The 25,882-nt window shown below is 41.4% G+C and overlaps 1 protein-coding gene and 1 pseudogene across 14 annotated transcripts in view; both read right to left on the bottom strand.

Moving 5' to 3' along the window:
- Positions 1-25,882, bottom strand: part of DOCK3 (dedicator of cytokinesis 3) — a 507,250-nt gene that overhangs the window by 207,980 nt on the left and 273,388 nt on the right. For all 14 annotated transcript variants that reach the window (XM_051852373.3, XM_051852369.3, XM_051852371.3 and 11 more), the window contains exons 7-9: positions 18,862-18,946; positions 4,006-4,047; positions 3,292-3,446 (exon numbers count right to left, since the gene is read on the bottom strand). In XM_051852373.3, the coding sequence (XP_051708333.1) occupies positions 3,292-3,446; positions 4,006-4,047; positions 18,862-18,946 (282 nt within the window). The remainder of the gene's footprint in view (positions 1-3,291; positions 3,447-4,005; positions 4,048-18,861; positions 18,947-25,882) is intronic.
- On the bottom strand, positions 6,463-12,487 carry LOC127492370 (protein SET-like; annotated as a pseudogene).

The following is a 25,882-nucleotide window of genomic DNA, read 5'->3' on the forward strand; positions in this document are numbered from 1 at the left end:
TTTGTGAAGGCAGAGAAGATAATCCCTGCTCTGGGAAGAAATGTCTCTGGTTCTGACAGAAACACCTCCAATCACTAGAGAACTCAGTCCCAGAGACCTTCTAAGAGTTCGACTCCAGAGGCATCAGAAACAGGCCTTACTGTTAAGCTCTTCCTCCAAGTACCAGATTTCCAGAGAAATCAAATCAGCTGAAATCTCCCCCAGCTAAAAATATTCTAACAACAAAAAGACTTTTTGGAAAGAAACACAAGCAATACAGCAAACTTCTATTCTGTATTTTGTTTGATGTCTTCATATTTATCTTCATCCACTACTCTGGAATAGCTTAAAGCATACTATGCAAATCTGAGATTTAGAGAAGTTGATGCTGGGAATAGGAACATGTGTGTGTGCCTGCTTGGATTACTCTGCCTGTGGCTTTAGTCTTGAGGTAGAAGTACAAAAGGGGGAAAGGACAGAATGCCTAAATTGAATTCAGACAGATTCAAAGTTATTTTCATAACTACAGACATCACACTGGAATTGCATTTTTAGAGTTTTTAAAAAGCCATTCACTCACTTGATAAATGTTACCAGTTCACTACAAGCTCTGTAACATTTTTTGCATGCACAAATAATATTCTAGGGAGAAAAAACTGAGGGAGGAATAACTGTGTACATATTGTGTCAATTTTTTAGTTTTCAGTTAAAGTTGGAAAACCTTGTTCAAAGGTTAGCCACTGCTTTATTTGCAAAGGATTTTCATTCTACTACAAGGTAACAACTGTTTTCTTTTCCAATGTCTTCTACACTTTAGCAATTTCCTAAGAAAGATTAAGTTAGCCATTGCTTTGTTGAGCTAATTCATTTTCTGTTGTTGAGTTAACTTCATTTCCATAACTTTTGGATTATGGTGGACTCGGTAATGGTTATACTGGAGACTTTGGGTTCTGTTATGTTCTGGAGAAGGATTTTTTTTTTAAACAGGGCATTAACTTGGATAGACTTATTAATCTGTAATCTATTTTTCCTGTGGTACATAGCAGGTCACATCACAATGTTTTACAGGCAGAGTGGACAGTGAGAGAGAGACAAAGAAAAAGGTCTTCCTTTTGCCGTTGGTTCACCCTCCAATGGCTGCCGCAGCTGGCGCGCTGCAGCCGGCGCACCATGCTGATCCGGCAGGAGCCAGGTGCTTCTCCTGGTCTCCCATGGGGTGCAGGGTCCAAGGACTTGGGCCATCCTCCTCTGCACTCCCGGGCCACAGCAGAGAGCTGGCCTGGAAGAGGGGCAACCGGGACAGAATCCGTTGCCCTGACTGGGACTAGAACCTGGTGTGCCGGCGCTGCAAGGCAGAGGATTAGCCTATTGAGCCACGGCGCCGGCTCTATTTTTTCTTTTGTTACTCATGTTTTTGGTATCATATCTAAAAATCTATCACCAAGTTAAAGTCTGTGAATATTTATTCTTATGTTTTAAGAGTTTAGTTTGCGCCTGGCATTGTGGTTTAGCAGGTTAACCCTCCACCTGTGATGCTGGCATCCCATATGGGCACCAGTTTGAGACCCAGCTGCTCAACTTCCAATCCATCTCCTTGTTAATGCACCTGGGAAAGCAGTGGAAGATGGTCCAAGTGCTTGGACTTCCTGTACCCACAGAGGCGACCTGCAAGAAGCTCTGGGCTCCTGGCTTTGGCCCAGCCCAGCCCTTGCCATTGTGGCCATTTGGGAAGTTAACCAGTGGATGAGATTTCTCTTGTTCTGTCTCTCTTCCTCTCTCTGTAACTCTGCCTTTTAAAGATATTAAAAAAATCATAAAAAAAAGAAATGCTGTTTTAAAAAAAGAGTTTTGGTTTTAGTTCTTACATTCAGATATTTGATATATTTTTAATTAATTTTTGCATTTGGTGTTGTCATTTGCATTGATGAAGGTAGTTTTACTGTATATAGAACTAATAGTTGACATTTTTCTTTTTAATCATTGAGTATATCATTACATTTGCTATGTCTTCCATCACTTCTGGTAAGTCAGCCATTAATTGTATTTTTCTCCTACATGACAGGCCATTTTCTCTTACTGTTTTCAAGACCTTGCCTTTGACTATGACAGGTTAAAGACTGACTATTTTTGTATTTATCCCACTTAAGGTTCATTGACTTTCTTGGATATATGCTTTTCAACAAATTTTGAAAGTTTTTAGTCATTACTTCTAAAAATATTTTCTTCTATCCTTTCTCTTTTCCTTCTTTTTCTGGCTGTGGATTTCTAGATTTGTCCTCCTAGGCCTATGAGTTGTTCTCTAGCTTCTGTTTTCAGATTAAACACTTACTGAGTTCTTCCTGTTCAAGAAGCTTTGAATAGTTAAATACGGATAAGAAACAAACTCAGGCCCTGGAGTTTATTGTCAACATACTTTCTTACTGCTAAGAAACAATCTCAGGCCCTGGAGTTTATTGTCAACATACTTTCTTACTGCTAATAGCCTCTCTTTTTTTTCCTTTATACATGCATCATTGTTCTTATTGTTTCTGACTCAAGCCTTTGCTTTTTGAAATTTTTTTCATATTTGACTCTTTTCTTCTTGAACTTTTAATAAAATCCAAAATTCTTCAATGGCTATAAGGTCCTATATATTCTGGCTCTTGCTCATTTCTTCGATTACCTTGTTATACCCTCTCCTGTAGATCACTACATTCCAGCTACACTGATCTCTCATTTCTTTAAATGTACCAAGTTTTGTTTGCCTATAGACTTTTTCTCAACCAACTTATCCCATTTTTTTTCTTACCCTTACTTTAAGCCTTAGCTTGAATGCCAGAAGACCTTTCCTTCACTCCAATTAAAATAAGAACTTCAAAGCACCATATATATTTTCCTTAACAATACTTACCACAATTTTTAAACTACATATTTATTATGGTCATGCGTTTAATATTGGTGGGGCTGCCCTCAGACAGTATATCATCAGTCTTTTTCTCTGTGGATGCTGTTTCTCACATGCAACAAGCCAGGGCTTCCTGCACTCCTAGGCTGGGCGTCTCTGCTGCATTTGTTCTGTTCTGTATTTTGCATATGTCTTTACTCTGGCATTGAATACATGCATCCTTTTCTTTCCCTGAGTGGTGACAGCCAAGATTTGATTTTGAGCTTCCACATGGAATAAGCACAGTGGGGAAAAAGAGGCTACACATGGTTAAGATGACTTCAGAGTACACAGGGACCAAACTCCCTGATAATAAGACCAAGTTACCTTATCTTGCTTCTCCTCTTACCATCCTAATATATCTCAACCTCACCTCAACTAACTCTTACCTGATCTGCTTGCCTTCTCTCATATCATATAAGGAAAAGAAGACATCAGTATCTTCCCCAATGGTATTGTAGGTAAAACTCTTCAGGCTAAAGAAGAAGTGATGTGGCACTGGCATCCGACAGGTCTCTCCATGACGTGGGCGCATTGTATCTACCTAATGAGAAGGCAAAAAAAAGTGATTTCTATTTTATTCCTTATGCTAATCACTAAAAATTGAAACTAAATTACTAACTGTTCACATTGCTAAGGGGATATTTAAGAGGGAGGTTGAGGATGTTTTCTCGTCATTGATAGAAGACTTGGGCCAAGGTAGACAATTAACTAGCTGAGAGAAGGAAACAGTGAAGGAGATATGGGGGAGTAATTCCAACTTAGACATGAATGCAAAAGCCCCATCAGGTCACAAATATATACAACATAATGGGAACCATTTTCAAAGCCATTTCTTAGAGATGTTGTTATGACCCTGATGCACCTGAATTACACTGCTAGAGGGTAATATTATTCTAAATAATATTTTCATTTTAGTTTCAGTTCTTTTAACTGGACTATGTAAGTGCACAGAGGAGTAGAGATTGGCTTCATCTGCTTTGAAATTGAGGCTCCTTAAAGGAAAGGTATCATATAATCAAGAGTCACCTACTGTATCCTAGTGGTGATCTCTTCAAAGAACAGTTGACAGAAAAACTATGAGGCATGAGTAAGCTGCTTACCTGAGATGTACTCTGCTGTACACTCTGCCGGCTAGACAAATGCTATGGAAAGAAAGGAAGAAAACTTCACTCTATGGGAAGGAATTGATTTTATTAAGCACCTTCTACAGGTTAGGCAGTCTGCTATATATTTTATATTCATGATCTCATTTAGTTCTGATAATTATGTTTGACAAGTGTTATATTAGAGGGAGGCAAATAAGGAAGTGATTTGCTGAAGGACACATAGCAGGAAGGTGGCAAAGCATGAATTCAAGTACTGGTCTCTCTAGCTTTAAATACCAAGTCACATATGGGTAACTAGCATTGGATTTTTTGCTTTGGGACTGCCCTTTCCACACATTATTCTTTCTAAGCTGCCTGATCCAATTTCTTCAGGCTTTCCATACTAGAGGCTCTTTAACAAAAAGAGCTCCCTTCCAAACATTTCTCCAAGAGGCTGTTCATTCACCACTAGTAGAAAAAAGATTCCAATTCCAGCTATGCCACTCATAGGCTATGAAACTTCAGACAAATCACTTAATACCGGCTGGCACTGTGGCTCACTTGGCTAATCCTCCGCTTGTGGCACCAGCACCCCAGGTTCTAGTCCCGGTGGGGTGCTGGATTCTGTACTGGTTGCTCCTTTTCCAGTCCAGCTCTCTGCTGTGGCCCGGGAAAGCAGTGGAGGATGGCCCAGGTCTTTGGGCCTGCACCTGCGTGGGAGACCAGGAGGAAGCACCTGGCTCCTGGCTTGGGATCCGCGCAGTGCAACGGCCACAATGCACCGGCTGTAGCAGCTACTTGGGGGGTGAACCAACGGAAAAGGAAGACCTTTCTCTGTCTCTCTCTCTCTCTCACTGTCTAACTTTGCCTGTCCAAAAAAAAAAAAAAAAAAAAAAATCACTTAATACATCCAAGAAACATTTTTCTCAACTGTAAAATTGAGATAGTAACCTGAATTCCTTAACGAGGTTGCTGTGAGGCTCAAATTACAACATTAGAATTAGTATGATTTAGCAATTAGGAACCTATGTGTAGAAGCACAGTAACGTAAAACTTAAAAAGAAACAATATGAAAAGAAAGACTAGGGAAGGTGGAAGCGTGGATGGAAGGGAGGGTAGGGTGAAAAGTATCACTATGCTCCTAAGTCTATGTATATGAAATACATGAAATCTGTTTACCATAAACAAAAACATCGAAAACAAAACAGAAGAAGTGAGGATATCAGGTTTCAGATCTTGACTCATAGTTACTAACTATGTATTTCCTCATCTGTAAAGTGAGGAAAAAATTTATACCTAACTCAATCTAATAGGATTTTTTGCAAATTAACCAAATAATACCTATAAGTAGCTGATACTTGTTATCTATAATTGTTATTTTGTTACTATAATTGGTATATTTTTGTACACATTTAGTTTTATTGTAACAAAGTAACTTATACACTTTTAACTTTTTTTAAAAAAATTTACTTATTTATTTGAAAGTCAGAGTTACACAGAGAGAGAAGGTGAGGCAGAGAGAGAGAGAGAGAGGGAGGGAGGGAGGGAGGGAGAGGGAGAGGGGAAGGTCTTCCATCTGCTGGTTCACTCCCCAGTTGGCAACAACAGCCAGAGCAGAGGCATTACCCATTACACCACAGCGCCAGCCCCACTTTTAACTTTAAAACTGAGCATCATCTTTCTTTTCCAGTGAAACGAAAAGAATTTTTAAAATAAACAGGAATAAAATTACAATAGAGAATGTCAGTTCCAAATAAGATCCTACAGGTTCTGCTGATTCTCCCATTGAGTACCAGGACTCAAGTCATCATTAGGATAGAATTTTATTTTTAAAAGTGTCATCTTAAACTGCAAGGATGTCCACTGAACATCACAATTAAACATGGCAAAGGAGAAGCCATGCTGTCAAAATGTCCACTTAACCCAAGCAAATATTTCAAACCCTCCCCTTGCTGACCTTCAATAACCCTATTTTTTAAAGATTTTTCCCCCTTTTTTTGAACAAGAAAAAGTAGACAGATACGTGTTGGTAAATGCTAACTAACTGTATTCACATAGAGACACAGTGTAATCTCTGAGCCCAATATATAGAGAAAGGACAAAAGCCAGAATTCTGCGCACTACTACACATAGGCCTAGCACCCTTCAGCTTCCAGCACAGTGAAGGGAGTGGAAGGTTTTCTTTTTCCCACAGAACACGGTGGTGTTGATTCCATACAGTTTTTGTTGAGACAAGAAGGGACAAAAATGAATTTGGAACAGAAAGGGGTAGAGATTCTTTTCCCATTCTATTCTGCTTTAGATATTTTCCCCACAATAAGATAAAAATCATGGGCTGGAGAAAAGAGAACTTAAAAACAGGGAGAATGAGCACAAGAGAAAAAAAAAAACATAAAAATAAGAAAACAGCAATTGCTCCCAGGGACTGGAGAAAATAAAAAAAAAAAAGTTGGAATGCATCAATGTTTTCTATTAGTTATCTTCTCCTTCATCCACATCTCCTTCTCCTCCATCATCATCTTCATCTTCTTCCCCCTCATCTTCAGCCCTTTCATCAATGTCTTCCAATCCTTCCTCATTATCATGCTCTTCTCCTTCCCCTTCATCATCCATAGCAGGAATCAAGTAGTATTGCAATGAATTCGGCCAAATATCATCTTTGAAGACCTCGCCTAACTCCTCCGCACCTGGATCAGAATGGTCAGTAAACAAGGTGAAGAAGCTCTGGTTCCTCACGCTGCCTCTTTCTGCTGGCTTTGTTCTCCATTTGATGCCAATGTTTCCTCAAATCCTTTCCAAATTTCCATTTCAGTGGATTTTGAAGATGGATCGCTACTCTCATTCAGATCAAATTCTTTGGAGAGAATTTTATTTCTGAAATAAGGATTTTCATCTATTCTGTAACCTGATCTAGTATCTTCAAATTCTGTCACTTCAGCGCTGGTCAGATAATGCAGCGCCTCTTCATCCTCATCCCCAAGCAGCACAGATACTTGAGATGGCTGACAAACATTGTTACCCAAAAATCTGCGATTCTGGCGATCAGTTCTGACCTCTCGTGAAAAAATGGTTGGCGGAGTTTGTTATATTTCTATTTTACTTTCAAAACCTCCTTATTGGCTTGTTCATTAAGTCCATTTCATTTTGTATTTCATCAATATGTTCAATTGTTTCTTCCTGTTCTTTTTGTAAGGTCTCGACAGCCCCGTTGTGGTTGGAGTTGAGCTGCTTTTCACTGACTTTGGCCACTGGCACAGGGAGAGAAGGGAAGGCAGGGGGGTGAGCAGGTGGCTTCCTCTTAAGCCACAAGCGCTCAGTCTGGCCGCCTCTTCCAGGCGCTGCTGGCTTGCACTGCCCTCGTGGCCTGACTACGAGGACGAGGGCAGGGCTGGGGGCTGCACGCAGGGCCCAACTGGGGCTCCTGCTTGCGGAGGGGAGGAGAGGGAAGGGCAGGCGGGCGGGTGGGCAGGCAGCTAGGCTCCCTCACTCGCTCTCCAGCTTGCTGCTCACTCTCCTGGAAGCGCCTCCTCCTCCACCTCCTCTTCAGTGTACTTCTTTAAAATTAGTTTTCATACAAAAATAATTCATATTTAGCAGTAAAGCCTGGGAGAGAGAATGGTAAAGTCATAAACATCTTTAGAGGCATCAAATTTGGGGGAAAGTTTCTGGTTTAGTCTGAAAGCACACCATGTTGACAGAGGCGAGCAAGACTATTAGCATTTTGGAAACTTTTTCATGGCACTATGAGGAAGAACCATTACATATATATACACATATATATACACACACACACATATATACACACATACACACATATATACACACACTATATTCCACGAACAAATAGAAGCAGCTCTATGCTTCCAACCATTAGGTAATATCGAAGAGGAAATGTTAATTACCCCCCCCCCTTTTTTTTTTTTTTTTGACAGACAGAGTGGATAGTGAGAGAGAGACAGAGAGAAAGGTCTGCATTTGCCGTTGATTCACCCTCCAATAGCCGCCATGGGGCGCGTGCTGTGGCCGGCGCACCGCGCTGATCCAAAGGCAGGAGCCAGGTGCTCTCCTGGTCTCCCATGGGGTGCAGGGCCCAAGTACTTGGGCCATCCTCCACTGCACTCCCAGGCCATAGCAGAGAGCTGGCCTGGAAGAGGGGCAACCGGGACAGAATCCGGCGCCCCGACTGGGACTAGAACCCTGGGTGCCAGCGCCGCTAGGTGGAGGATTAGCCTATTGAGCCGCGGTGCCGGCCAATTACCCCTTCTGAACAGAGCACATTATATACATATATGAAATGTCATACTGCAGCCCACAAATATGTATAGTTATTGTTCACAAAATTAAAAATACATAAATTAAGAAATGCATACACTACATTATTGCATCTGCCATTTTTTTTTCTCAATAGAGAGCTAGTTTCAGCCCTTTTAAGGCTCTAGTCCATTTGGTTTACAGAAGAAGGTCAATATAGGAAAACTATGCATCTTTGGGCATAGTATTCAACTAAATAATAAAATTAATTTTCTGGGACCAGTGTTGTGGCACAACAGGTTTTGCTACTGCCCACTATGCTGCTATCCCATAGGGTGCTGGTTCAAGTCTTGGCTGTTTCACTTCTGATCCATCTCCCTGCTAATGCACTTGGGAAAGCAGCAGAAGATGGCCTAACTTCTTAGGTCCTTGTATCCACTTCTTAGATCCTTGTATCCACATAGGAGACTTGGATGGAGTTCCAAGTTCCTGGCTTTGGCCTGGCCCAGCCACTGCAACCATTTGGGGAGTGAACTGGCAGTAAAATACCTCTCTTCTCTTTCTGTCTCTCCTTCTCTTTGTAACTCTGCCTTTCAAATACATAAATCTTTTAAAAATTAATTTTATGCTATATATGTTTGGAATTGTGTTAAGTATTGTGAGACTTATAAGGAAATATAAAGCATCTTTAGTCAGGATCATCAACAGATTAATGTCGGATTATTAGCAAATAATCTAATCAGTTGATTTATTCCTAATGTGTTAAGTACCAACACTGTACTATTCAAAAGGTTAATTAGCAACAGAAGACAACTGACCTACAAAGTTCCCGATACATGCTAATGGAGAAAGATAACAGTGAAGTAGGTCATTATAATATGAGTATTCTAGTCACAATGTGGAAGCTCATATTATGAAAGGAGGAAATTAAAATCAACACTACCAGTGTTGTGGCACAGTGGTTTAAGCTGCACTTGGGATGCTTGTATCCCACATTGGAGTGCTGGCTACAGTCTCTGTTAATCTTCCAACCCAGCTCCCTGCTAATGTGCCAGGGAGGCAGCAGATGATGGCTCAAGAACTTAAGTCTTTGCCACACATGGGAGATAGATGGAATATTGGCTGCTGGATTCAGCTTAGGCTATCCTTGGCTATTTTGTCTTTTGGGGAATAAACCAGCAGAGAGAAGGTCGCTCGCTCTCTTGCTCACTCTCTCTCTCCATTTCAAATAAATACAAATCTTGAAAAAATATCAGCACAAATACTTTGCTACTGTTCATTCGTATGCCTTATATTTTGGGCAGTACCAATTCTGTATTGCTGAAAGTGGGTTTTGATTGGTTATTATGCAGAGGCAAGAATTAAGAAGCACTAAAAGTTCCATTTTATTGTCATCATAAAGAATTTTTAAAATACTACTGTGTATTTAAAGAGATTTTTATTAATCATTATCACTCAACACTTGCACTTGGGCTTGACTTTTTTTTTAATGAAAAAGAAAATGCTCTAAATCAAAGTTAAAATATGAGCCTATTCATAATTTTTTTTCTTTTTTTCTTTTCTTTTTTTCTTTTTCTTTTTTTTTTTTTTTTTTTTTTTGACAGGCAGAGTGGACAGTGAGAGAGAGAGACAGAGAGAAAGGTCTTCCTTTTGCCGTTGGTTCACCCTCCAATGGCCGCCATGGCCGGCGCGCTGCAGCCGGCGCACCGCGCTGATCCGATGGCAGGAGCCAGCTATTTATCCTGGTCTCCCATGGGGTGCAGGGCCATCCTCCACTGCACTCGCTGGCCACAGCAGAGAGCTGGCCTGGAAGAGGGGCAACCGGGACAGAATCCGGCGCCCCGACCGGGACTAGAACCCGGAGTGCCGGCACCGCAGGCGGAGGATTAGCCTAGTGAGCCGCGGCGCCGGCCTATAAATTTTTTTTTAAAAACATACAACAAGGAGTATTATTATAATCAGAAAGTTTAACATTTAGTCTTTGCAATCTCAAGTAACATTTAAATATTAATGCAAAAGGTTCTAAAAGGATATTCTTTTGGACTGATGATAACTAAGATTTAATCCAAATATTTCATGTATGTTTCTATTTAAAAAATTTCCATTTATTTTTATTTATCTGAAAGGCAGGGAGACAGAGAAAGATAGCAGACAGAGATAGTCCACTACTGGTTCACTCCCCAAATGCCAGACAATAGCTGGGACTAAGCTAGGCAGAGGCCAGAAGCCTGACACTCCATGCAGGTCTCCCAGGAAGATGGCCAGGACCCATCTTGAGCCATTACTACTGCTTCCCAGGGTGCACATTAGCAGAACCTGGAATTGGATGTTGAGCCTCAGATCAAACCCAGGTCCTTTGATACGGGCTGCTGGTATCCCAAACAACTTTTTAAGTGCTACACCAAATGCCTGTCCTTATTGTACATTTCTTAATGTAATTTAACACAAACATTTTAAATGGTTTTTAATAAACTGCAGACTCTCATAATCAGTTTTCCTTCATCATATATAATTCTTTCTAATAAGGAAACACATTGGCTAAAAAAATTACAGCAAAATAAAAAGGTTTGAAATTTAAGCTTTTTGTTAAATCAATAATCTTAGTAAAAACAAATAAAAGCAATTTAAGCACCCAGTTGAAAAAGTTAAATAGCCCTAAAAATCTTGCAATAAGTATTAGTCCTTTGCCCACCCTCTTCTGTTCCCCAGAGAAAAGTACTTTCAACTCTACTGTTTTTTCCCCTAGAATTTATCAAACATTTCTAAGTGTCATATTTATACTGCTCTAATTTTATAATTATCAATTGGCACAGTTACAGAGAAAAGAGGGAGAGGCAGAGATCTTTCCATTGGCTGGTTCACTCCCCAAATGGCTGCTACAGCTGGAACAGGGTCAAGCTGATGCCAGGAGTTTCTTCCTGGTCTTCCATTGGGTGCAGGGGCCCAAGCACTTGGGCCATCTTCCACTGCTTTCCCAGGCACATTAACAAGGAGCTAGACTGGAAGTGGAGAGCCAGGACTCAAACTCGTGCCCAGATTGGGTGCTGGTGGTGCAGGCCCTGGTTTTATAGGCTATGTCATAACATCAGCCTCTGGTTTTTTTTATTATTACAGCTCAGGATTTTTTTTTTTTTTTTTTTTTTTTTGACATGCAGAGTTAGAAGTGAGACAGACAGAAAGGTCTTCCTTTTTCTGTTGGTTCACCCCCGAAATGGCCACCACAGCCGGTGCGCTGCGGCCGGCGCAGTGTGCCGATCTGAAGCCAGGAGCCAGGTGCTTCCTCCTGGTCTCCCATGCGGGTGCAGGGCCCAAGCACTTGGGCCATCCTCCACTGCACTCCCGGGCTACAGTAGAGAGCTGGACTGGAAGAGGAGCAACCGAAACAGAACCAGCACCCCGAGTGGGACTAAAACCCGGGGTGCTGGCGCCACAGGCAGAGGATTAGCCAAGTGAGCCGCGGTGCCAGCCACAGCTCAGGATTTTAATTTTTGTTTACATCTTCTTCCCTTCACCCATCTTCCTAGTATCTCAAGACTTGTTTAAAAACTATTGTTTATTGAACTGCAACTTTCAAATATTGCTCACAGTTGAGTCAAATCATATACTTCAATTACATTTCTTCTCCTACTTTTGTCTTTGAAATACTTTGTAATACAGTGATCCCTTGGCATTTGCTGAGGATTGGTTCCAGGGACCAACCACAGACACCAATTCCATGGATGCTCAAATACCTTATATAAAACAGTATTTGCATATTACCTACACACATTCTTTAAATCCTCTTTAGATCATTTATAATACCTAATACAATGTAAATGCTATGTAAATAGGTGTAACACTGTATTGTTTAGGCAATAATGACAAGAATTTTTTCAAAACATTTTTGATCTGTGGTTGGTTCAATCAGCAAATATGGAATCTGAATATATAGGGCTGACTAAATAGGCTTTTTCCCCTATGCCCTCCAGGAACTCTATAGAGTACCTTTCAACAGCATTTTCCAAATGGTGAAAACTGTCAGATATTTCATGAAGACATTTTCTCCTATAGATACTCTTTCTGGCTACCCTCTTTCTTCCTTTTTCATTTAATCTGGACAGTTCTCAACAGTTACTCTGTAGACAAACTGAATCACTGTCAGCCTAGGACTACTCTGCTGTTAACCTGAGTACTCTTTGTACCACTCATTTGTGTCAATCTGTTTCCTTGACTGTACACAGTAACACCTTTTAGTATACTCCTTCATCTTAAGGAATAACTTATTTATCAGTAGTATCTTTGATATGAGATAAGGCAGGTGGCTGGATGAGGGTCATGAGCTGAAAGCCACACCTCCTTGGCCTAATGTAATCTTATCTACCCTCCTGTTAAAAACATGACCCCTTCCACAGGATGTACTTCCCCTGGGGGCAGTACCATGTAATCACTTCCCTTTCTATGCTCATCAGAAGCCTGGTAAAGGGAAATGTGCTCTCTCTCTCCTCATGGATCCAGAGCGAGCAGGGTATGGAAATCTTTCTTTTCCATTCCTGGCCCACTCTGCCTGAACAATGGCCATGTAAGTGTGTGTTTTCCTCACCTTGTAAATAAACTTTATCACTTTGCATGTTGTGTCTGTGACTGTACTTAGAATGCTTCTCTAAGTACGAGGCAGGAACATAGAATAGAAAGTTAGGTCCAACCTAGTTCACAACATTGTGAAAAAAGCACTAAGAAGGGGTATCCAAGATGGCTGAGCAGGGTATGTCTACATTAACTTAAATTGTTCTGAAATATGAAAAGAATAAGGACTGTATTTCCAGGGGACTGAATGATGGAAAATCTTGGGAAGAAGTGAAAAAACAAAACCACCCAGTTGCCCCTCTTCCAGGCCAGCTCTCTGCTGTGGCCCGGGAGTGCAGTGGAGGATGGCCCAAGTCCTTGGGCCCTGCACCCACATGGGAGACCAGGAGAAGCACCTGGCTCCTGGCTTCGGATCAGCACTGTGCACCGGGCAAAGCGGCCATTGGAGGGTGAACCAACGGTAAAGGAAGACCTTTCTCTCTGTCTCTCTCTCTCTCACTGTCCACTCTGCCTGTCCAAAAAAAAAAAAAAAAAAAAAAACCAGTGAAGACTCCATGGGATAAGAGAAGTCAGAGACACGCTGCAGCCAGCTGTGGGCCACCATCTTACCACACCAAGGTAGGAAGACATTGCTGCATGCCTCACCACTTGCGGTTTTAGTGGACAGGGAATTCCACAGTTACTCACTGACTTTTACTGCAGCCTAGAGAGTTGACAGGGGTCTGAATGACTGCTAGGCTTGGAGCAGGGAAGCCACCTTGCTTCATCCCCCTCCCTGACCCATGCAGAGCACAGTGAACACCCATGTAGCTCACCCGTTTTGCTCCTACCAGCATCACAGTCAGAGGCAAGGTAATGTGTGGGACAAAGGACAGATCCCTTCCATCCTGCAACTATGGGAGTTTTTGGACTTTAGCCCCAGAACCATGCTCAGGCACTCTACATGAGCTGGGGGAATTCACCTTAGCTTCTGGGAGCTAACACCAGAAACAACCTGTAAGCAACTACCACCCTTGGAGATCTTGGTAATAACTCTACCATATCCCACAACATTAGGGATATAGCAACTTGTTCTAAATTTCTTGGTGCCACTGGAATCTACTTGGTGGACATAAGATAAAAATATCTTTATTCCACCTCTCTGGGCTCATACCCTCCTATATACCCTGTAGTCACCAAGTAGGATTTGAACAGGTTCAACTGACATTCCCCAGTCCTAGGATTATGGCTGTTATATTAGAAGTCACAGAACCACTTGGACTCTCTTAGCAGGACATGAAGAAGTGTTCATCTGTATTACATAGTCCTAGGTCCTCAGCAATTGGTGCCACAAGCCCCAGCATCACTCAGGCTTGCCGGTAGGACAAGGGGGCAGCTACTCTTGTCTCTCTCAGCACCAAGAAAGAGGCCCTGGTTATCACATTTGCCAGAGAAACTGAAACTATGCTCTCTGTGGACCAAAGATGCACATTCAAGGAAACTCTTACTCATCTCAAAGCTACATTTCTGTCCCTATGAACTGCAGCAAACTAGACTACTGGGTCACTTACAGACACAGCTGACACTGATTAAGACAAAAGAAATCACTCAGAGACTACAAAGAGACTACACTCCTGGGATCATTAGAACCAAAGCCAAAGCAAGAAGCCAAGTGATACCCTGCATTCCAGCTAAACCATAAACTATTTTTTTCCCAATAAAACCTACTTTATAAGGAAGAAGGGCCAAAGTGTCCTACATAGGGACACAGGAGATTTGAAGAAGCAAGGTAGCACAACGCCTCCAAAAGAACACAACAATCCTCCAAAATTAGAAGAATAAGGGGGGAAAGCTCACTATGTTACTAAATCTGTATATATGAGATATATGAAACCTGTATAACTTAAATAAAACTAAATTTTAAAAAGTCATCCTCCTATAGCTTTAATGATCTGTGATTACTTTAAAATTTATTGTATATGGGTGAAATGGTCATTCTTCCACTCAATTACTGTTTATAGCCATTGTCTATATTCCCACTAAACTAGGATGTTTTTGCATTTTATTTGTAAACTTATTCAGTAAAGTATTAAGGCCTTTAACTGCAATATAAATTTAAAATATGTTATCTCAAAAAAAAATCAGAGAAGGAAGGAAGATGGGAAAAAGAGGGGGGAGGCAGGAAAGGAGGGAGGAAGGGAGTGTTATTATGTTCCTAGAATTTTATCTACATAACACATTGAATCTGTTAAAAACTAATTAAAATTTCAAAAATTTAATAAAGAAAAGAGAATTTTTGTAGTTTTAGACTTTGAATGATCAAACCTCTCTTTATGCTACTTACAACTTAACTCATAGTGCTGCTGAGTAAATATAGAATTCTAGGCTGAATTTTATTTTCTATCAGAATTTTAAAGCAATACTCTCATATCTTCTGTTTTTTAGTGATTCTATTACAAAGCCAAATATTATTCTTTTTTTTTTTTTTTTTTTTTTTTTTTTTGGCAGGCAGAGTGAACAGTGAGAGAGAGAGAGAGACAGAAAGGTCTTCCTTTTCTGTTGGTTCATCCCCCAATGGCCGCTGCGGCCGGCACACCACGCTGATCCGAAGCCAGGAGCTAGGTGCTTCTCCTGGTCTCCCATGCCGGTGCAGGGCCCAAGCACTTGGACCATCCTCCACTGCACTCCCGGCTCACAGCAGACAGCTGGACAGGAAGAGGAGGGACTGGGACAGAATCCAGCACCCCGACTGGGACTAGAACCTGGGGTGCCGGTGCCGCAGGCAGAAGATTAGCCTATTGAGCTGCGGCGCCGGCCTAGCCAAATACTATTCTTAAAACAAATGCTCTGGAGTTTGCATTGTGGCACAGAGGAGTAAACCGTCCCTGCGACATCAACATTCCTTATGGGTGCTGGTTTGAATTCCAGCTGCTCTACTTCTAATCCAGCTCTCTGCTAATGCATCTGGGAAAGCAGTGGAAGACATCCTAGGTACTTGGGCACCTGACACCCATATAGGAGACCTGGATGGAGTTCTAGGATCCTGGCTTTAGCTTGGCCCAGCACCAGAGATCGATCTTCCATTCACTGGTTCACTGCCCAAATGGCCACAACAGCTGGGGCTGGGCCAGGGCTGTCGCTCCCCCTCTTCGTGGAGGAACGACACAGGACCCTGCGCTGTTCCTTTGTCTGCTCGGCCCTTCCCGGGTTTGCTGCTGGTTCTTCCCGGGTTGGCTACCGTCCCTTCCACCTCCGTGGAAGGGCGGTTCCCCCTGCCACTTTCCCCACTTCCGTGGGGGAGCGGCACACCGCCGGCCAGCTCTCTCGGGGGCTGCACAGGTGTTCCTTCAGATAGATGTTCCTGGTGCATGTTGTCTCTCTCCTCCTTTATAGTCCTCTTCCACCAATCCCAACTCTGCTACCCACACGCTGAGTACGCTGCTCTCCTCTAATCAGGAGCAGGATCAGCTCCTGCAGGTCATCACTCAAGTTGGCGAGAGGCAGCTGCGTAGAAGTTGTTACTCCCTTCTCAGCGCCATATTGTGGGAGAGCAGATGCATAGAATAAGTCTTAATTCCAGTAACTTAGTCTAGTCCGAGTTGCTCCCCACACAGGGCAAAGCCAGGGGCTTCATCTGGGTCTCCTACATGGGTGCAGGGGCCCAATTACTTGGGCCATCCCCCACTGCTTTCCAGGCACATTGGCCAGTGCCACAGGTGGAAGCTTAGCCATCTAAGCCACAGTGCTGGCCTTACAAAAACAACATCTTTGGGGGCTGGCACTACGGTGTAGCAGGTAAAGCCGCTGCCTGCAGTGCTGGCATCTCATATGGGCACTGGTTCAAGTCCTGGCTGCTCCACTTCCTATCCAGCTCTCTGCTGCAGCCTGGGAAAGCAGCAGAGGATGCCTCAAGTCCTTGGGCCCTGCACCAGCCTGGGAGACCCAGAAGAAGCTGCTGGCTCCTGGCTTCGGATTGGCCCAACTCTGGCCGTTGCAGCCTTTTGGGGGAGTGAACTCATGGATGGAAGACTTCTCTTATCTCTGCCTCTGCTTCTCTGTGACTCTGCCTTTCAAATAAATCTTAAAAAAAAAAAATAAATAAAAACCAGCTTCAACATCTTCCAAGCTACCATTCCAAGTGGAGTACATGGCTTCAAATTCATTCTCCCTTCATTTTCCACATCTGATTGATGGTCAAAATTCATTAATTCTACTTCTAAACATTCTCATTTTTATTGCATTTTTCTGCATTTTCTAGTGTTGCCTACCCATTGTTTACTGCCTGAATCACTACTGTGGTATTCCTCCTTTCTGATTCCAGTCTTCTACAGTTTACTCTGCATAGAATTAACATTTGAAACCCATATCTGATAGTGTCCTTCTCGTGGTTCTATCCCACTACTGTATAGTCCAATTTGGGGCATACAAAGCTTCTCATGATTTTGCTCTTGCCTCCTTCTTGGCCTTATCTCCTACTCACTAACATATACCTACATATCAAAGTTATCAAATGTCTTATAGTTTCCTGGAACTGCAAATTCCCTGATATGCCTAATTTTAGAATGTCTTTAACTTCTATTTTCCCACCCCCAAGAAATCAGTCAATACCTCCAACAGCATCAGTGCACACCTTAACTACACTATGACATGCACATATGACAACTGTTTATTTGTGGTCTTTCGATTCTATGAGAGTTTCTTTTTTTTTTTTTTTTCTATTTTTTTTTTTATTTTTTTATTTTTTTATTTTTTTGACAGGCAGAGTGGACAGTGAGAGAGAGAGACAGAGAGAAAGGTCTTCCTTTACCGTTGGTTCACCCTCCAATGGCCGCCGCGGCCGGCGCGCTGCGGCCGGCGCACCGCGCTGATCCGATGGCAGGAGCCAGGAGCCAGGTGCTTTTCCTGGTCTCCCATGGGGTGCAGGGCCCAAGCACCTGGGCCATCCTCCACTGCACTCCCTGGCCACAGCAGAGGGCTGGCCTGGAAGAGGGGCAACCGGGACAGAATCCGGCGCCCCGACCGGGACTAGAACCCGGTGTGCCGGCGCCGCTAGGCGGAGGATTAGCCTAGTGAGCCGCGGCGCCGGCCTATGAGAGTTTCTAACATGAAACTCATCTATGGGCTTCAGGAGCAAGCATGGGAGGACTATCCATCAATTCCCTAAAACTGACTATAACATTCTGTAAGCAAATTATACTTGTACTGTATGGAAGGAAATATCATGGATACCTGGATTGTGAGATTATTGAAAGAAGGGGTGAGTCTGGTATCATTAATCTGTATATCTCACACCTACTATATAGTGTACAGCATAAAGTAATCACAACATGCCAGCGCTTACGTACACAAGCAAATATGCAGAAGCACTTGCCAGTCTAATGCATAAATCATTTAGGTAAACTTCTGTTGGTCTACAGTCACACAGATTACCTGGAACCTGTTTCATAAAAATATTCTATTTTCTTGAAGAGATTTTAAAATTTGTAATTCTCACCCATAAATACACTTCAAAGTGAGGTCTTACCTATACCCTTAGCATAAGTTTAACTGTTACCTCAGGTTTCTGTTCTTTATTTGCTTTATTTTAAAAGTTGTATCTTTTTTGTTAGTTACTTCTTCTGTAAAATGTAATCCTGGGCATCAGCCAAGCCAACATAAATCCAAGGATATATCAGGTCCTGTTTCTCTAGAAAGACTGGTACATTATTTGTAGGGTTAATCACTGCATTAGCCAATAACTGGCTCTTTCCAGCTTCAACCACCTTCTCTTCCTAAGACATGGAGGTAGCAACATAATGTTTGTAACTTCTGCAGGATAGTGGAGCTCTTTTCACCATCAAAATCAAGAGAGAAGTGATCCCTGAACAGTACAGTGAGCCCAGCATCGCAACACAGTGTTTCCATTTGAAAAGCAAGTGTTATATGTACTGTAGGAATAAGGAAGACTCCTTAAATATAATGGAATAGAGGAAAGGGAACATTTTTAGAAATACTGTTTCATAATATCATAAAGGAAAATAACAAAGGAGAAAAAAATGAGGAATATGTGAACAAGCTACCCATCGTTAGGTTACTTACCATCTTATAGAGATCTGAGACACTAATTTGATCTGAATCCACTACTTCAAAGTCCTTCCGGGGCACCAGGTCCAGGCCCAAATGCCTAGTAAAGATAAAGACCACATTCAGCATGCCATGTCCTCATGTATGTGCCTGGGAACCTTTACCATCTAGATATTGTGGACAGAGGTTCAGACACTGCACTAGCATTAACATGCCTTTATCCAGCAACATCTAATTTTATTCACTTATTCATTAACAAGGTGAGGGATTCTAAGTCTGACACAATTCCAGTCAAGTCATTCCATTTGTGATGATAAAAAGGTTTCATTCAATACTGTTTTTCTAAGAGTGCTTAAGATCTTTAAGCATGGATTTTTTTAAATCATCCTTAAAAAGCCATGTTTATTTTTCTCTTTCACTCCAGCCTACAGGTACGTTCGAGGTTCAGTCACACATTACTTTCACTGGGATGACAAAATTATTCAGAGTGATCAAGTAGATTTGTAATTCAAAGTCAATACATAAAAACTATCTAAAAAAGATACTAAACTCAAAGTGATGTATGTCTTGGTCAAGTTTTATTTCAAAATTAGTTTAACTAATAGTAGTAAAGACCTGATTATGTATTAGCACCAATATCTTAAGAAACATTCACAAGAAGTTTAACCAAGGAGTGTGATTTCTTGAGACAACAGTATTTAAAAGATCTACTATAATTTTGGACAGAAAGAAATAGCAGTAATTAATGGCTGACTGGGTGGCAGTATTAGGCAGTGGAAATAACTCTAGGCACAGTGAGAACTCTTGGTTTCAAGTATGGTGCACAGCTTGCATTTAACAAATGTTAGCTCCTGGGGCTGACACTAGGGCACAGCAGGCTAAGCCTCTGCCTGCAGCACAGGCATCCCATATGGGCACTGGTTCATGTCCTGGCTGCTCCTCTTCCAATCCAGCTCTCTGCCTATGGCCTGGGAAAGCAGTGGAAGATGGTCCAAGTGCTTGGACCCTTGCACTCTCATGGGAGACCTGGAAGAAGCTCCTGACTCCTGGTTTCAGGTTGGCCCAGCTCCAGCCATTTGGGTCATTTGGGGAGTGAACCAGCAGATGAAAGACATTTCTGTCTTTCTTCTCTGTCTATAGCTCTACCTCTCAAATAAATAAATAAAAATCTCTAAAGAAAAATGTTAGCTCCTTTTCCGTGATCTAGGACAACAGCTTTAAATATGGAGTTCAATGCAGTGATAAGGGGTTATGGGACTGTTACTGCTTTAGACTCTGGATGAGTGCGTGTTCACATCTGATTTTTTTTTTCCTAAGGAGAAGATATATTCACCTCTCATTAGGGTCTCAGAGATGCTCTGCAGCTATCCTACTTCAAAACAAGGGCTATGAATTATTATGTCTGGCAAAAGTATCCCATGGGACAATGGAAAGAGAAATTATTTCTTGTTTTTTCAACTATACTATGAACTATTTTTAGAATATTCTAGCAAAACCAACTCTATAGGCTCTCTGTACATAAAACTGCCACTCATTTAAAATAGTCAGAAGTACATCCAAAATGCAGACAAACTTTATTTAAAATTTATACCCTATTTATAGGAAAATATCTGAAGAGGCTAAACAAATCAAAATAAGATTGATAAAAAATGAAAATCAAACCTATATGAAGAAGATACATGCAAACATACTAATCACATAGGATAAAATGGTTATTATGATTAAGAATTAAAATTTAGATGTACACTTTCTAGCAGGCAATATAAAAGAAAAACATGTAATTCTTTTAAAGGATGAAAGTACTTTTCTACTAAAGGATAATTGGCATTATCCTTTACAAGCAACATATTACATATATACCATAACTTGCATTAAAGGATAACTTACATTTCCTTTCAATAGAAAATCATAAATTTTTAAAAAGCTTTACTTATTTATTTGAACATCAGAGTTACAAAAAGACAGGGAGAGACAGAGAGAGATCGTCCATCTGCTGGTTCACTCCAGGTGGCTGTAATAGTCAGGGCTAGGCCAGGCCAAAGCCAAAAGCCAGGATCTTCTTCTAGGTCTCCCACATGGGTGGCAGAGGCTGTTTTGCACAGGTCATTAGTAGGGAGCTGGATTGGAAGTGCAGCAGCTGGGTCATAAACTGGTGCCCATATGGGATGCCAGTGTCATAGGCAGCAGCTTTACTTACTATATTGCCATGCCAGAACTGAAAATTACAAGTTTTTAAAGAGAAAAAATTTTTTGCTACTAAATACTGAAAAAAGACCTCAAAGTTTACATAATAATAAGTTCAGTAATATACTAAGGGTTTTAACTACAATAGTTTACAGTTTACAGTAAAATTATGCCATTGAATTTGTCTGATTATTGAAGTTAAGGCATTTAAACCTATAAGATATTTTATTTCTCTGCCACTGGGATCCTGCATTCTTAAGTCAATAAAGCCTACATTTCATCAGTTACTATTAAGAATTCTTGATTTTTCTGACACAGTTCCAGGCTATTAGATTTTTTTTTAAAAAATTTTATTTATTTGAAAGACAGAGTTATAGAGAGAGGGAGAGAGAGAGAGAGAGAGAGAGGGGTCTTCCAAAAACTGGTTCACTCCCAAATGGCTGCAATGGCTGGAGCTGAGCCAATCCAAATTCAGGAGCCAGGAGCTTCCTCTGGGTCTTCCAAGGGTGCAGAGACCCAAGGACTTGAGCCATCCTTTACTGCTTTCCCAGGTCATAGCAGAGAGCTGGATCAGAAGAGAAGCAGCTGGGACTAGAACCAGCGCCCACATGGGATGCCAGTGCTGTAGGCTGGGGCTTTAACCCACTGCTTTAACCTGCTGTACCACAGTGCCAGTCCCTAGGTCATTCGCTTTTAACACTGAGGGCATACAAAGGCAGCAGTGTCAATGGACAGCAAAGAGAGCTACAGCATTTCTTTCTATACCTCTTCTAATATAAATTTATATGATAAAAATAATTTTGCAGGAATAGATATTTTATATAAATGTGGGACAAAAGTAGAAAGATCACAAAAATGATATTAGTATTAGGAAACTCGAATTATAAAACTGATCTTTTAAAATATTTTCCAGGGGCCAGTACTGTGGCACAGCAGGTAAGGCAGCTGCTTGCAGTGCCAGCTTCCCATATGGGCACCGGTTCAAGTCCCAGCTGTTCCACTTCCAATCCTTGGCCTGGGAAAGCAGTGGAAGATGGCCCAAGTTGTTGGGCCCTTGCATCTAACTGGGAGACCAGAAAAAGCTCCTGGCTCCTGGCTTCAGATCAGCCCAGCTACAGCTGTTGCAGCCATCTGGGAGTGAACCAGTGAATAGAAGAACTCTCGATCCCCCCCTCCCTCCCTCTCTCTCTCTGCCTCTTTCTAACTCAGCCTTTCAAATAAATAAATCTTTAAGAAAAAAACATTTTCCAAATTTTCTGTAATCATGCCATTTAAACATTCATAAAAAAGAGATAACATTTCATATACATTATTTAATCACTAGAGTTCCAAAAATATACATGCATCCCTTGCTATCTGTGGAAGATTAGTTCCAGGACCCTTCATGAATATTAGAATCAGGAGAAGCTCAAGTTATTTATATAAAATGGTATAGTGTTTACAGAGTGATTGATGTACATCCTACTGTACATACGAAATCATCTCCAGATTACTTATAACATTAATACAATGCAGTTGGTTGAATCTGTCGATGAAAAACCCATAAATATGGAGGGCTGACTGTATATGAAATAATATATTTTAAAAAAATAAAAAAGAATTGAGCAAACAATCCAATCAAAATACATGTTTTAGACATAACAGCTTAAGAAAATCCAGATGGCATCTGAGTCAGTAGGGCCAGTAGAGTACTGAGGGAGCATATATGCTCTTGGTAGTTCAGTGTACTCAGTAATGGGCCTTTTGGAGACTGTCATCCATGTAAATAGTCTTAGCATTATGGTACCTTTAGTTCCTTGTCTAGGTGATGACCCACCCATAAACCAACCACGACACCCTACACATATTAAGAACCAAACCAACGATATTGGATGCAGGGAATATACTATATTGTTTTGCTATGCATATGTTCTTATCATGCTAATTCCCTCATAAGAGTAGAGTGCTTTCCCTCTTTTAAGAGTAGCTAGAGTATAGTACCTTTCAGTTTCTCAATTTCACTATCTTAGGGAGTAACAGCATGATTAATTGGTAAAAATAAAAAACTGAACTCCTACTAAAACCATCTTTAATGGAAGAATGGTGGTTTGCAAAAGTTTAATTGGCAACTATTCTCAATGGAAGAAGGCAGACATATTGCATGGTAAGAAGCAAAACAATGTTCACTACAAATTTCATCCTGAAAAAGAGGCTGCTGGCTATTTCTTTCCACAGTTTACTCTGAGAATAGCAAATAGTAAGTGCAGGAAATAGTCAACATGATTTCTTTTCTATCCTCACAGCACATAGCCAGTCCAGCAGAGTAATCAGCAACATGTCAGATTGTCAAATTTTTATCCTGGCCCTTCCACCAGGCCACACTGTCTGAGCTACTATCATAAGCTGCTGTGAGGATTAATCCATATGTAACAATGTGAACAGTGTCTAAAATCGGGAATTGCTATTGCTGTTATAATTATTATGTTTATATATAATATAAATAGTCAAAATATTGCTTGAAATACAGGGATTATGATCAAAGAGATAAATGAATTAAAAAAAACTTCAACCTGATGAACATAAGCAGGGGGTAAACACTGATGCATATCAATACATTCAGGGCCAGCGCTATGGCCAGCAGGTTAAAGCCCTGGCCTGAAGTGCCAGCATCCCATATGGGTGCCGGTTCTAGTCCCAGCTGCTCCTCTTCCAATCCAGCTCTCTGATATGCTATGGCCTGGGAAAGCAGTAGAAGATGGCCCAAGTCTTTGGGTCCTTGCACCCATGTGGGAGACCTGGAAGAAGCTCTTGGCTCCTGGCTTTGGATCAGTGCAGCTCCAACCATTGCAGCCATCTGGGGAGTGAACCAGCGGATGGAAAACCTCCCTCTCTGTCTCTACTTTTCTCTGTAACTCTTTCAAATAAATAAAAATAAATCTTTAAAAAAATACATAAATGCACTATGGAACTGAGATTTATCACTAACTGCTTACGTGAATAATTGTCACAAAATAGTCTTCCCTTACTTATCATTGATCATTCATTCACTTCAGTAATTCAGTAAATATTTATTAGAACCTATTTTGTACTATGTTCACACTGAGCTTGACACAGCTGTGAATGAGAGACATACTCATGATCGTATATTCTTTTAGATGTTAGCTACCTGAGGTCCTGAATCTTTGTATGAAATTCTAGGGCCGGTGCCCCAGCTCACTAGGCTAATCCTCTGCCTGTGGCGCCAGCACCCCGGGTTCTAGTCCCAGTTGGGGCACCGGTTTTGTCCCAGTTGCTCCTCTTCCAGTCCAGCTCTCTGCTGTGGCCCAGGAAGGCAGTGGAGGATGGCCCAAGTGCTTGGGCCCTGCACCCGCATGGGAGACCAGGAGGAAGCACCTGGCTCCTGGCTTCGGATTGGTGCAGTGCGCCGGTTGTAGTGGCCATTTGGGGGGTGAACCAAAGGAAAAGGAAGACCTTTCTCTCTGTCTCTCTCTCTAACTTCCTGTCAAAAAAAAAAAAAAAAAAAAAAAAGAGAGAGAGAGAGAAATTCTAAATTTTATATTTTGTTTTGATGTTCCATATTCTATGTTTTTCTTTTAGGGTTCTTCATCTGAACCATAGAACATAGAAAATAATTAGAATATAATTAATATTGGATGATTTAAGGAATAAGGTTACAACTTAAGTTCTCTTAGTTTTTGCTAATTTCAGATGTCCTGAAGCTGGAAAGTATGATCATCCCTCAAAGACAAAATACTGAGTCATTAATCTTTCCGGGTCCTAGCTAAAAGTATGCTCAGAGGAAACCAAACAACTGCTGTTGTTGGTTACTCAAACAGTAATTCCCTTGGTGAAGGACATAAACTCAGTGGGAAGAATAGACTATGGATGGGTTAGGGTATGTGAACATCTGACACAGAAAGTAGAAAAGGAAGGAGGGAATGAAAAATGATGAAGAATGAGAAAGAAATAACAGAAGAACTTGAATTGTAATGGTATATTAGTGATCTGTCCTATATTTTGTGACTTTATAATAAAAAGACACAAATTATTTCAGGGTAGGCATTTGGCACAGCGGTGAATTTTACCATCTGGGATACGCATATCCCATATTATAATATTTGAGTCTGAGCCCAACTCTGCCTCTGATCCAGTTTCCTGCCAATGCATACTGTGGGAGACCACAAAGCGATGGCTCAAGTACTTGGAATCCAGGCATTCCAGGAGATCAGAATGGCATTCCAGGAGCATGGCTTCAGCCTGGCCCAAACCCAGCTATTGCATGCATTAGAAAGTGAACCAGCAGCTGGAAGACCTACCCCCCCCCCACCCCGCCGTCCCTCCCTGCTTTACAAATAAATACAATTTTTTAAAAAGATACCAAGTATTTCATTTGAACCACAATCCACAGAAACATCATTTTAATTAAACAAAAATATACAAAATATCTACATTTTCTTCAAATTGGCACTTTCTAGCTAAAAAAAAAAAATTTCTATGAATTATACTAAGAATAAAGCAAGGGCCAACACTGTGGCTTAGCAGGTAAAGCCTCTGCCTGCAGTGCAGGCATCCTATTAGGGGTGCCAGTTTGAGTCTGGCTGCTCTACTTCCAATCCAGCTCTCTGCTATGACCTGGGAAAGCAATAGAAGATGGTCCAAGTCCTTGGGCCCCTGCCTCATGTGGGAGACCAGGAGGAGTCTACTGATTCCTGGCTTCGGATCGACGTAGTTCCAGGCGTTATGGCTATCTGGGGAGTGAACCATCAGATGGAAGTCTCTCTCTCTCTCTCTCTTTCTCTACCTCTGCCTTTTAAATAAAAATAAATAAATCTAGCATTTCTTACTTAGGTATTTTTCTAAGGCAGAAATTAAC

The sequence above is a fragment of the Oryctolagus cuniculus genome, chromosome 10 (assembly GCF_051225735.1).
Source record: "Oryctolagus cuniculus isolate XC-2025 breed Fujian yellow rabbit chromosome 10, ASM5122573v1, whole genome shotgun sequence".
Taxonomy (NCBI): domain Eukaryota; kingdom Metazoa; phylum Chordata; class Mammalia; order Lagomorpha; family Leporidae; genus Oryctolagus; species Oryctolagus cuniculus.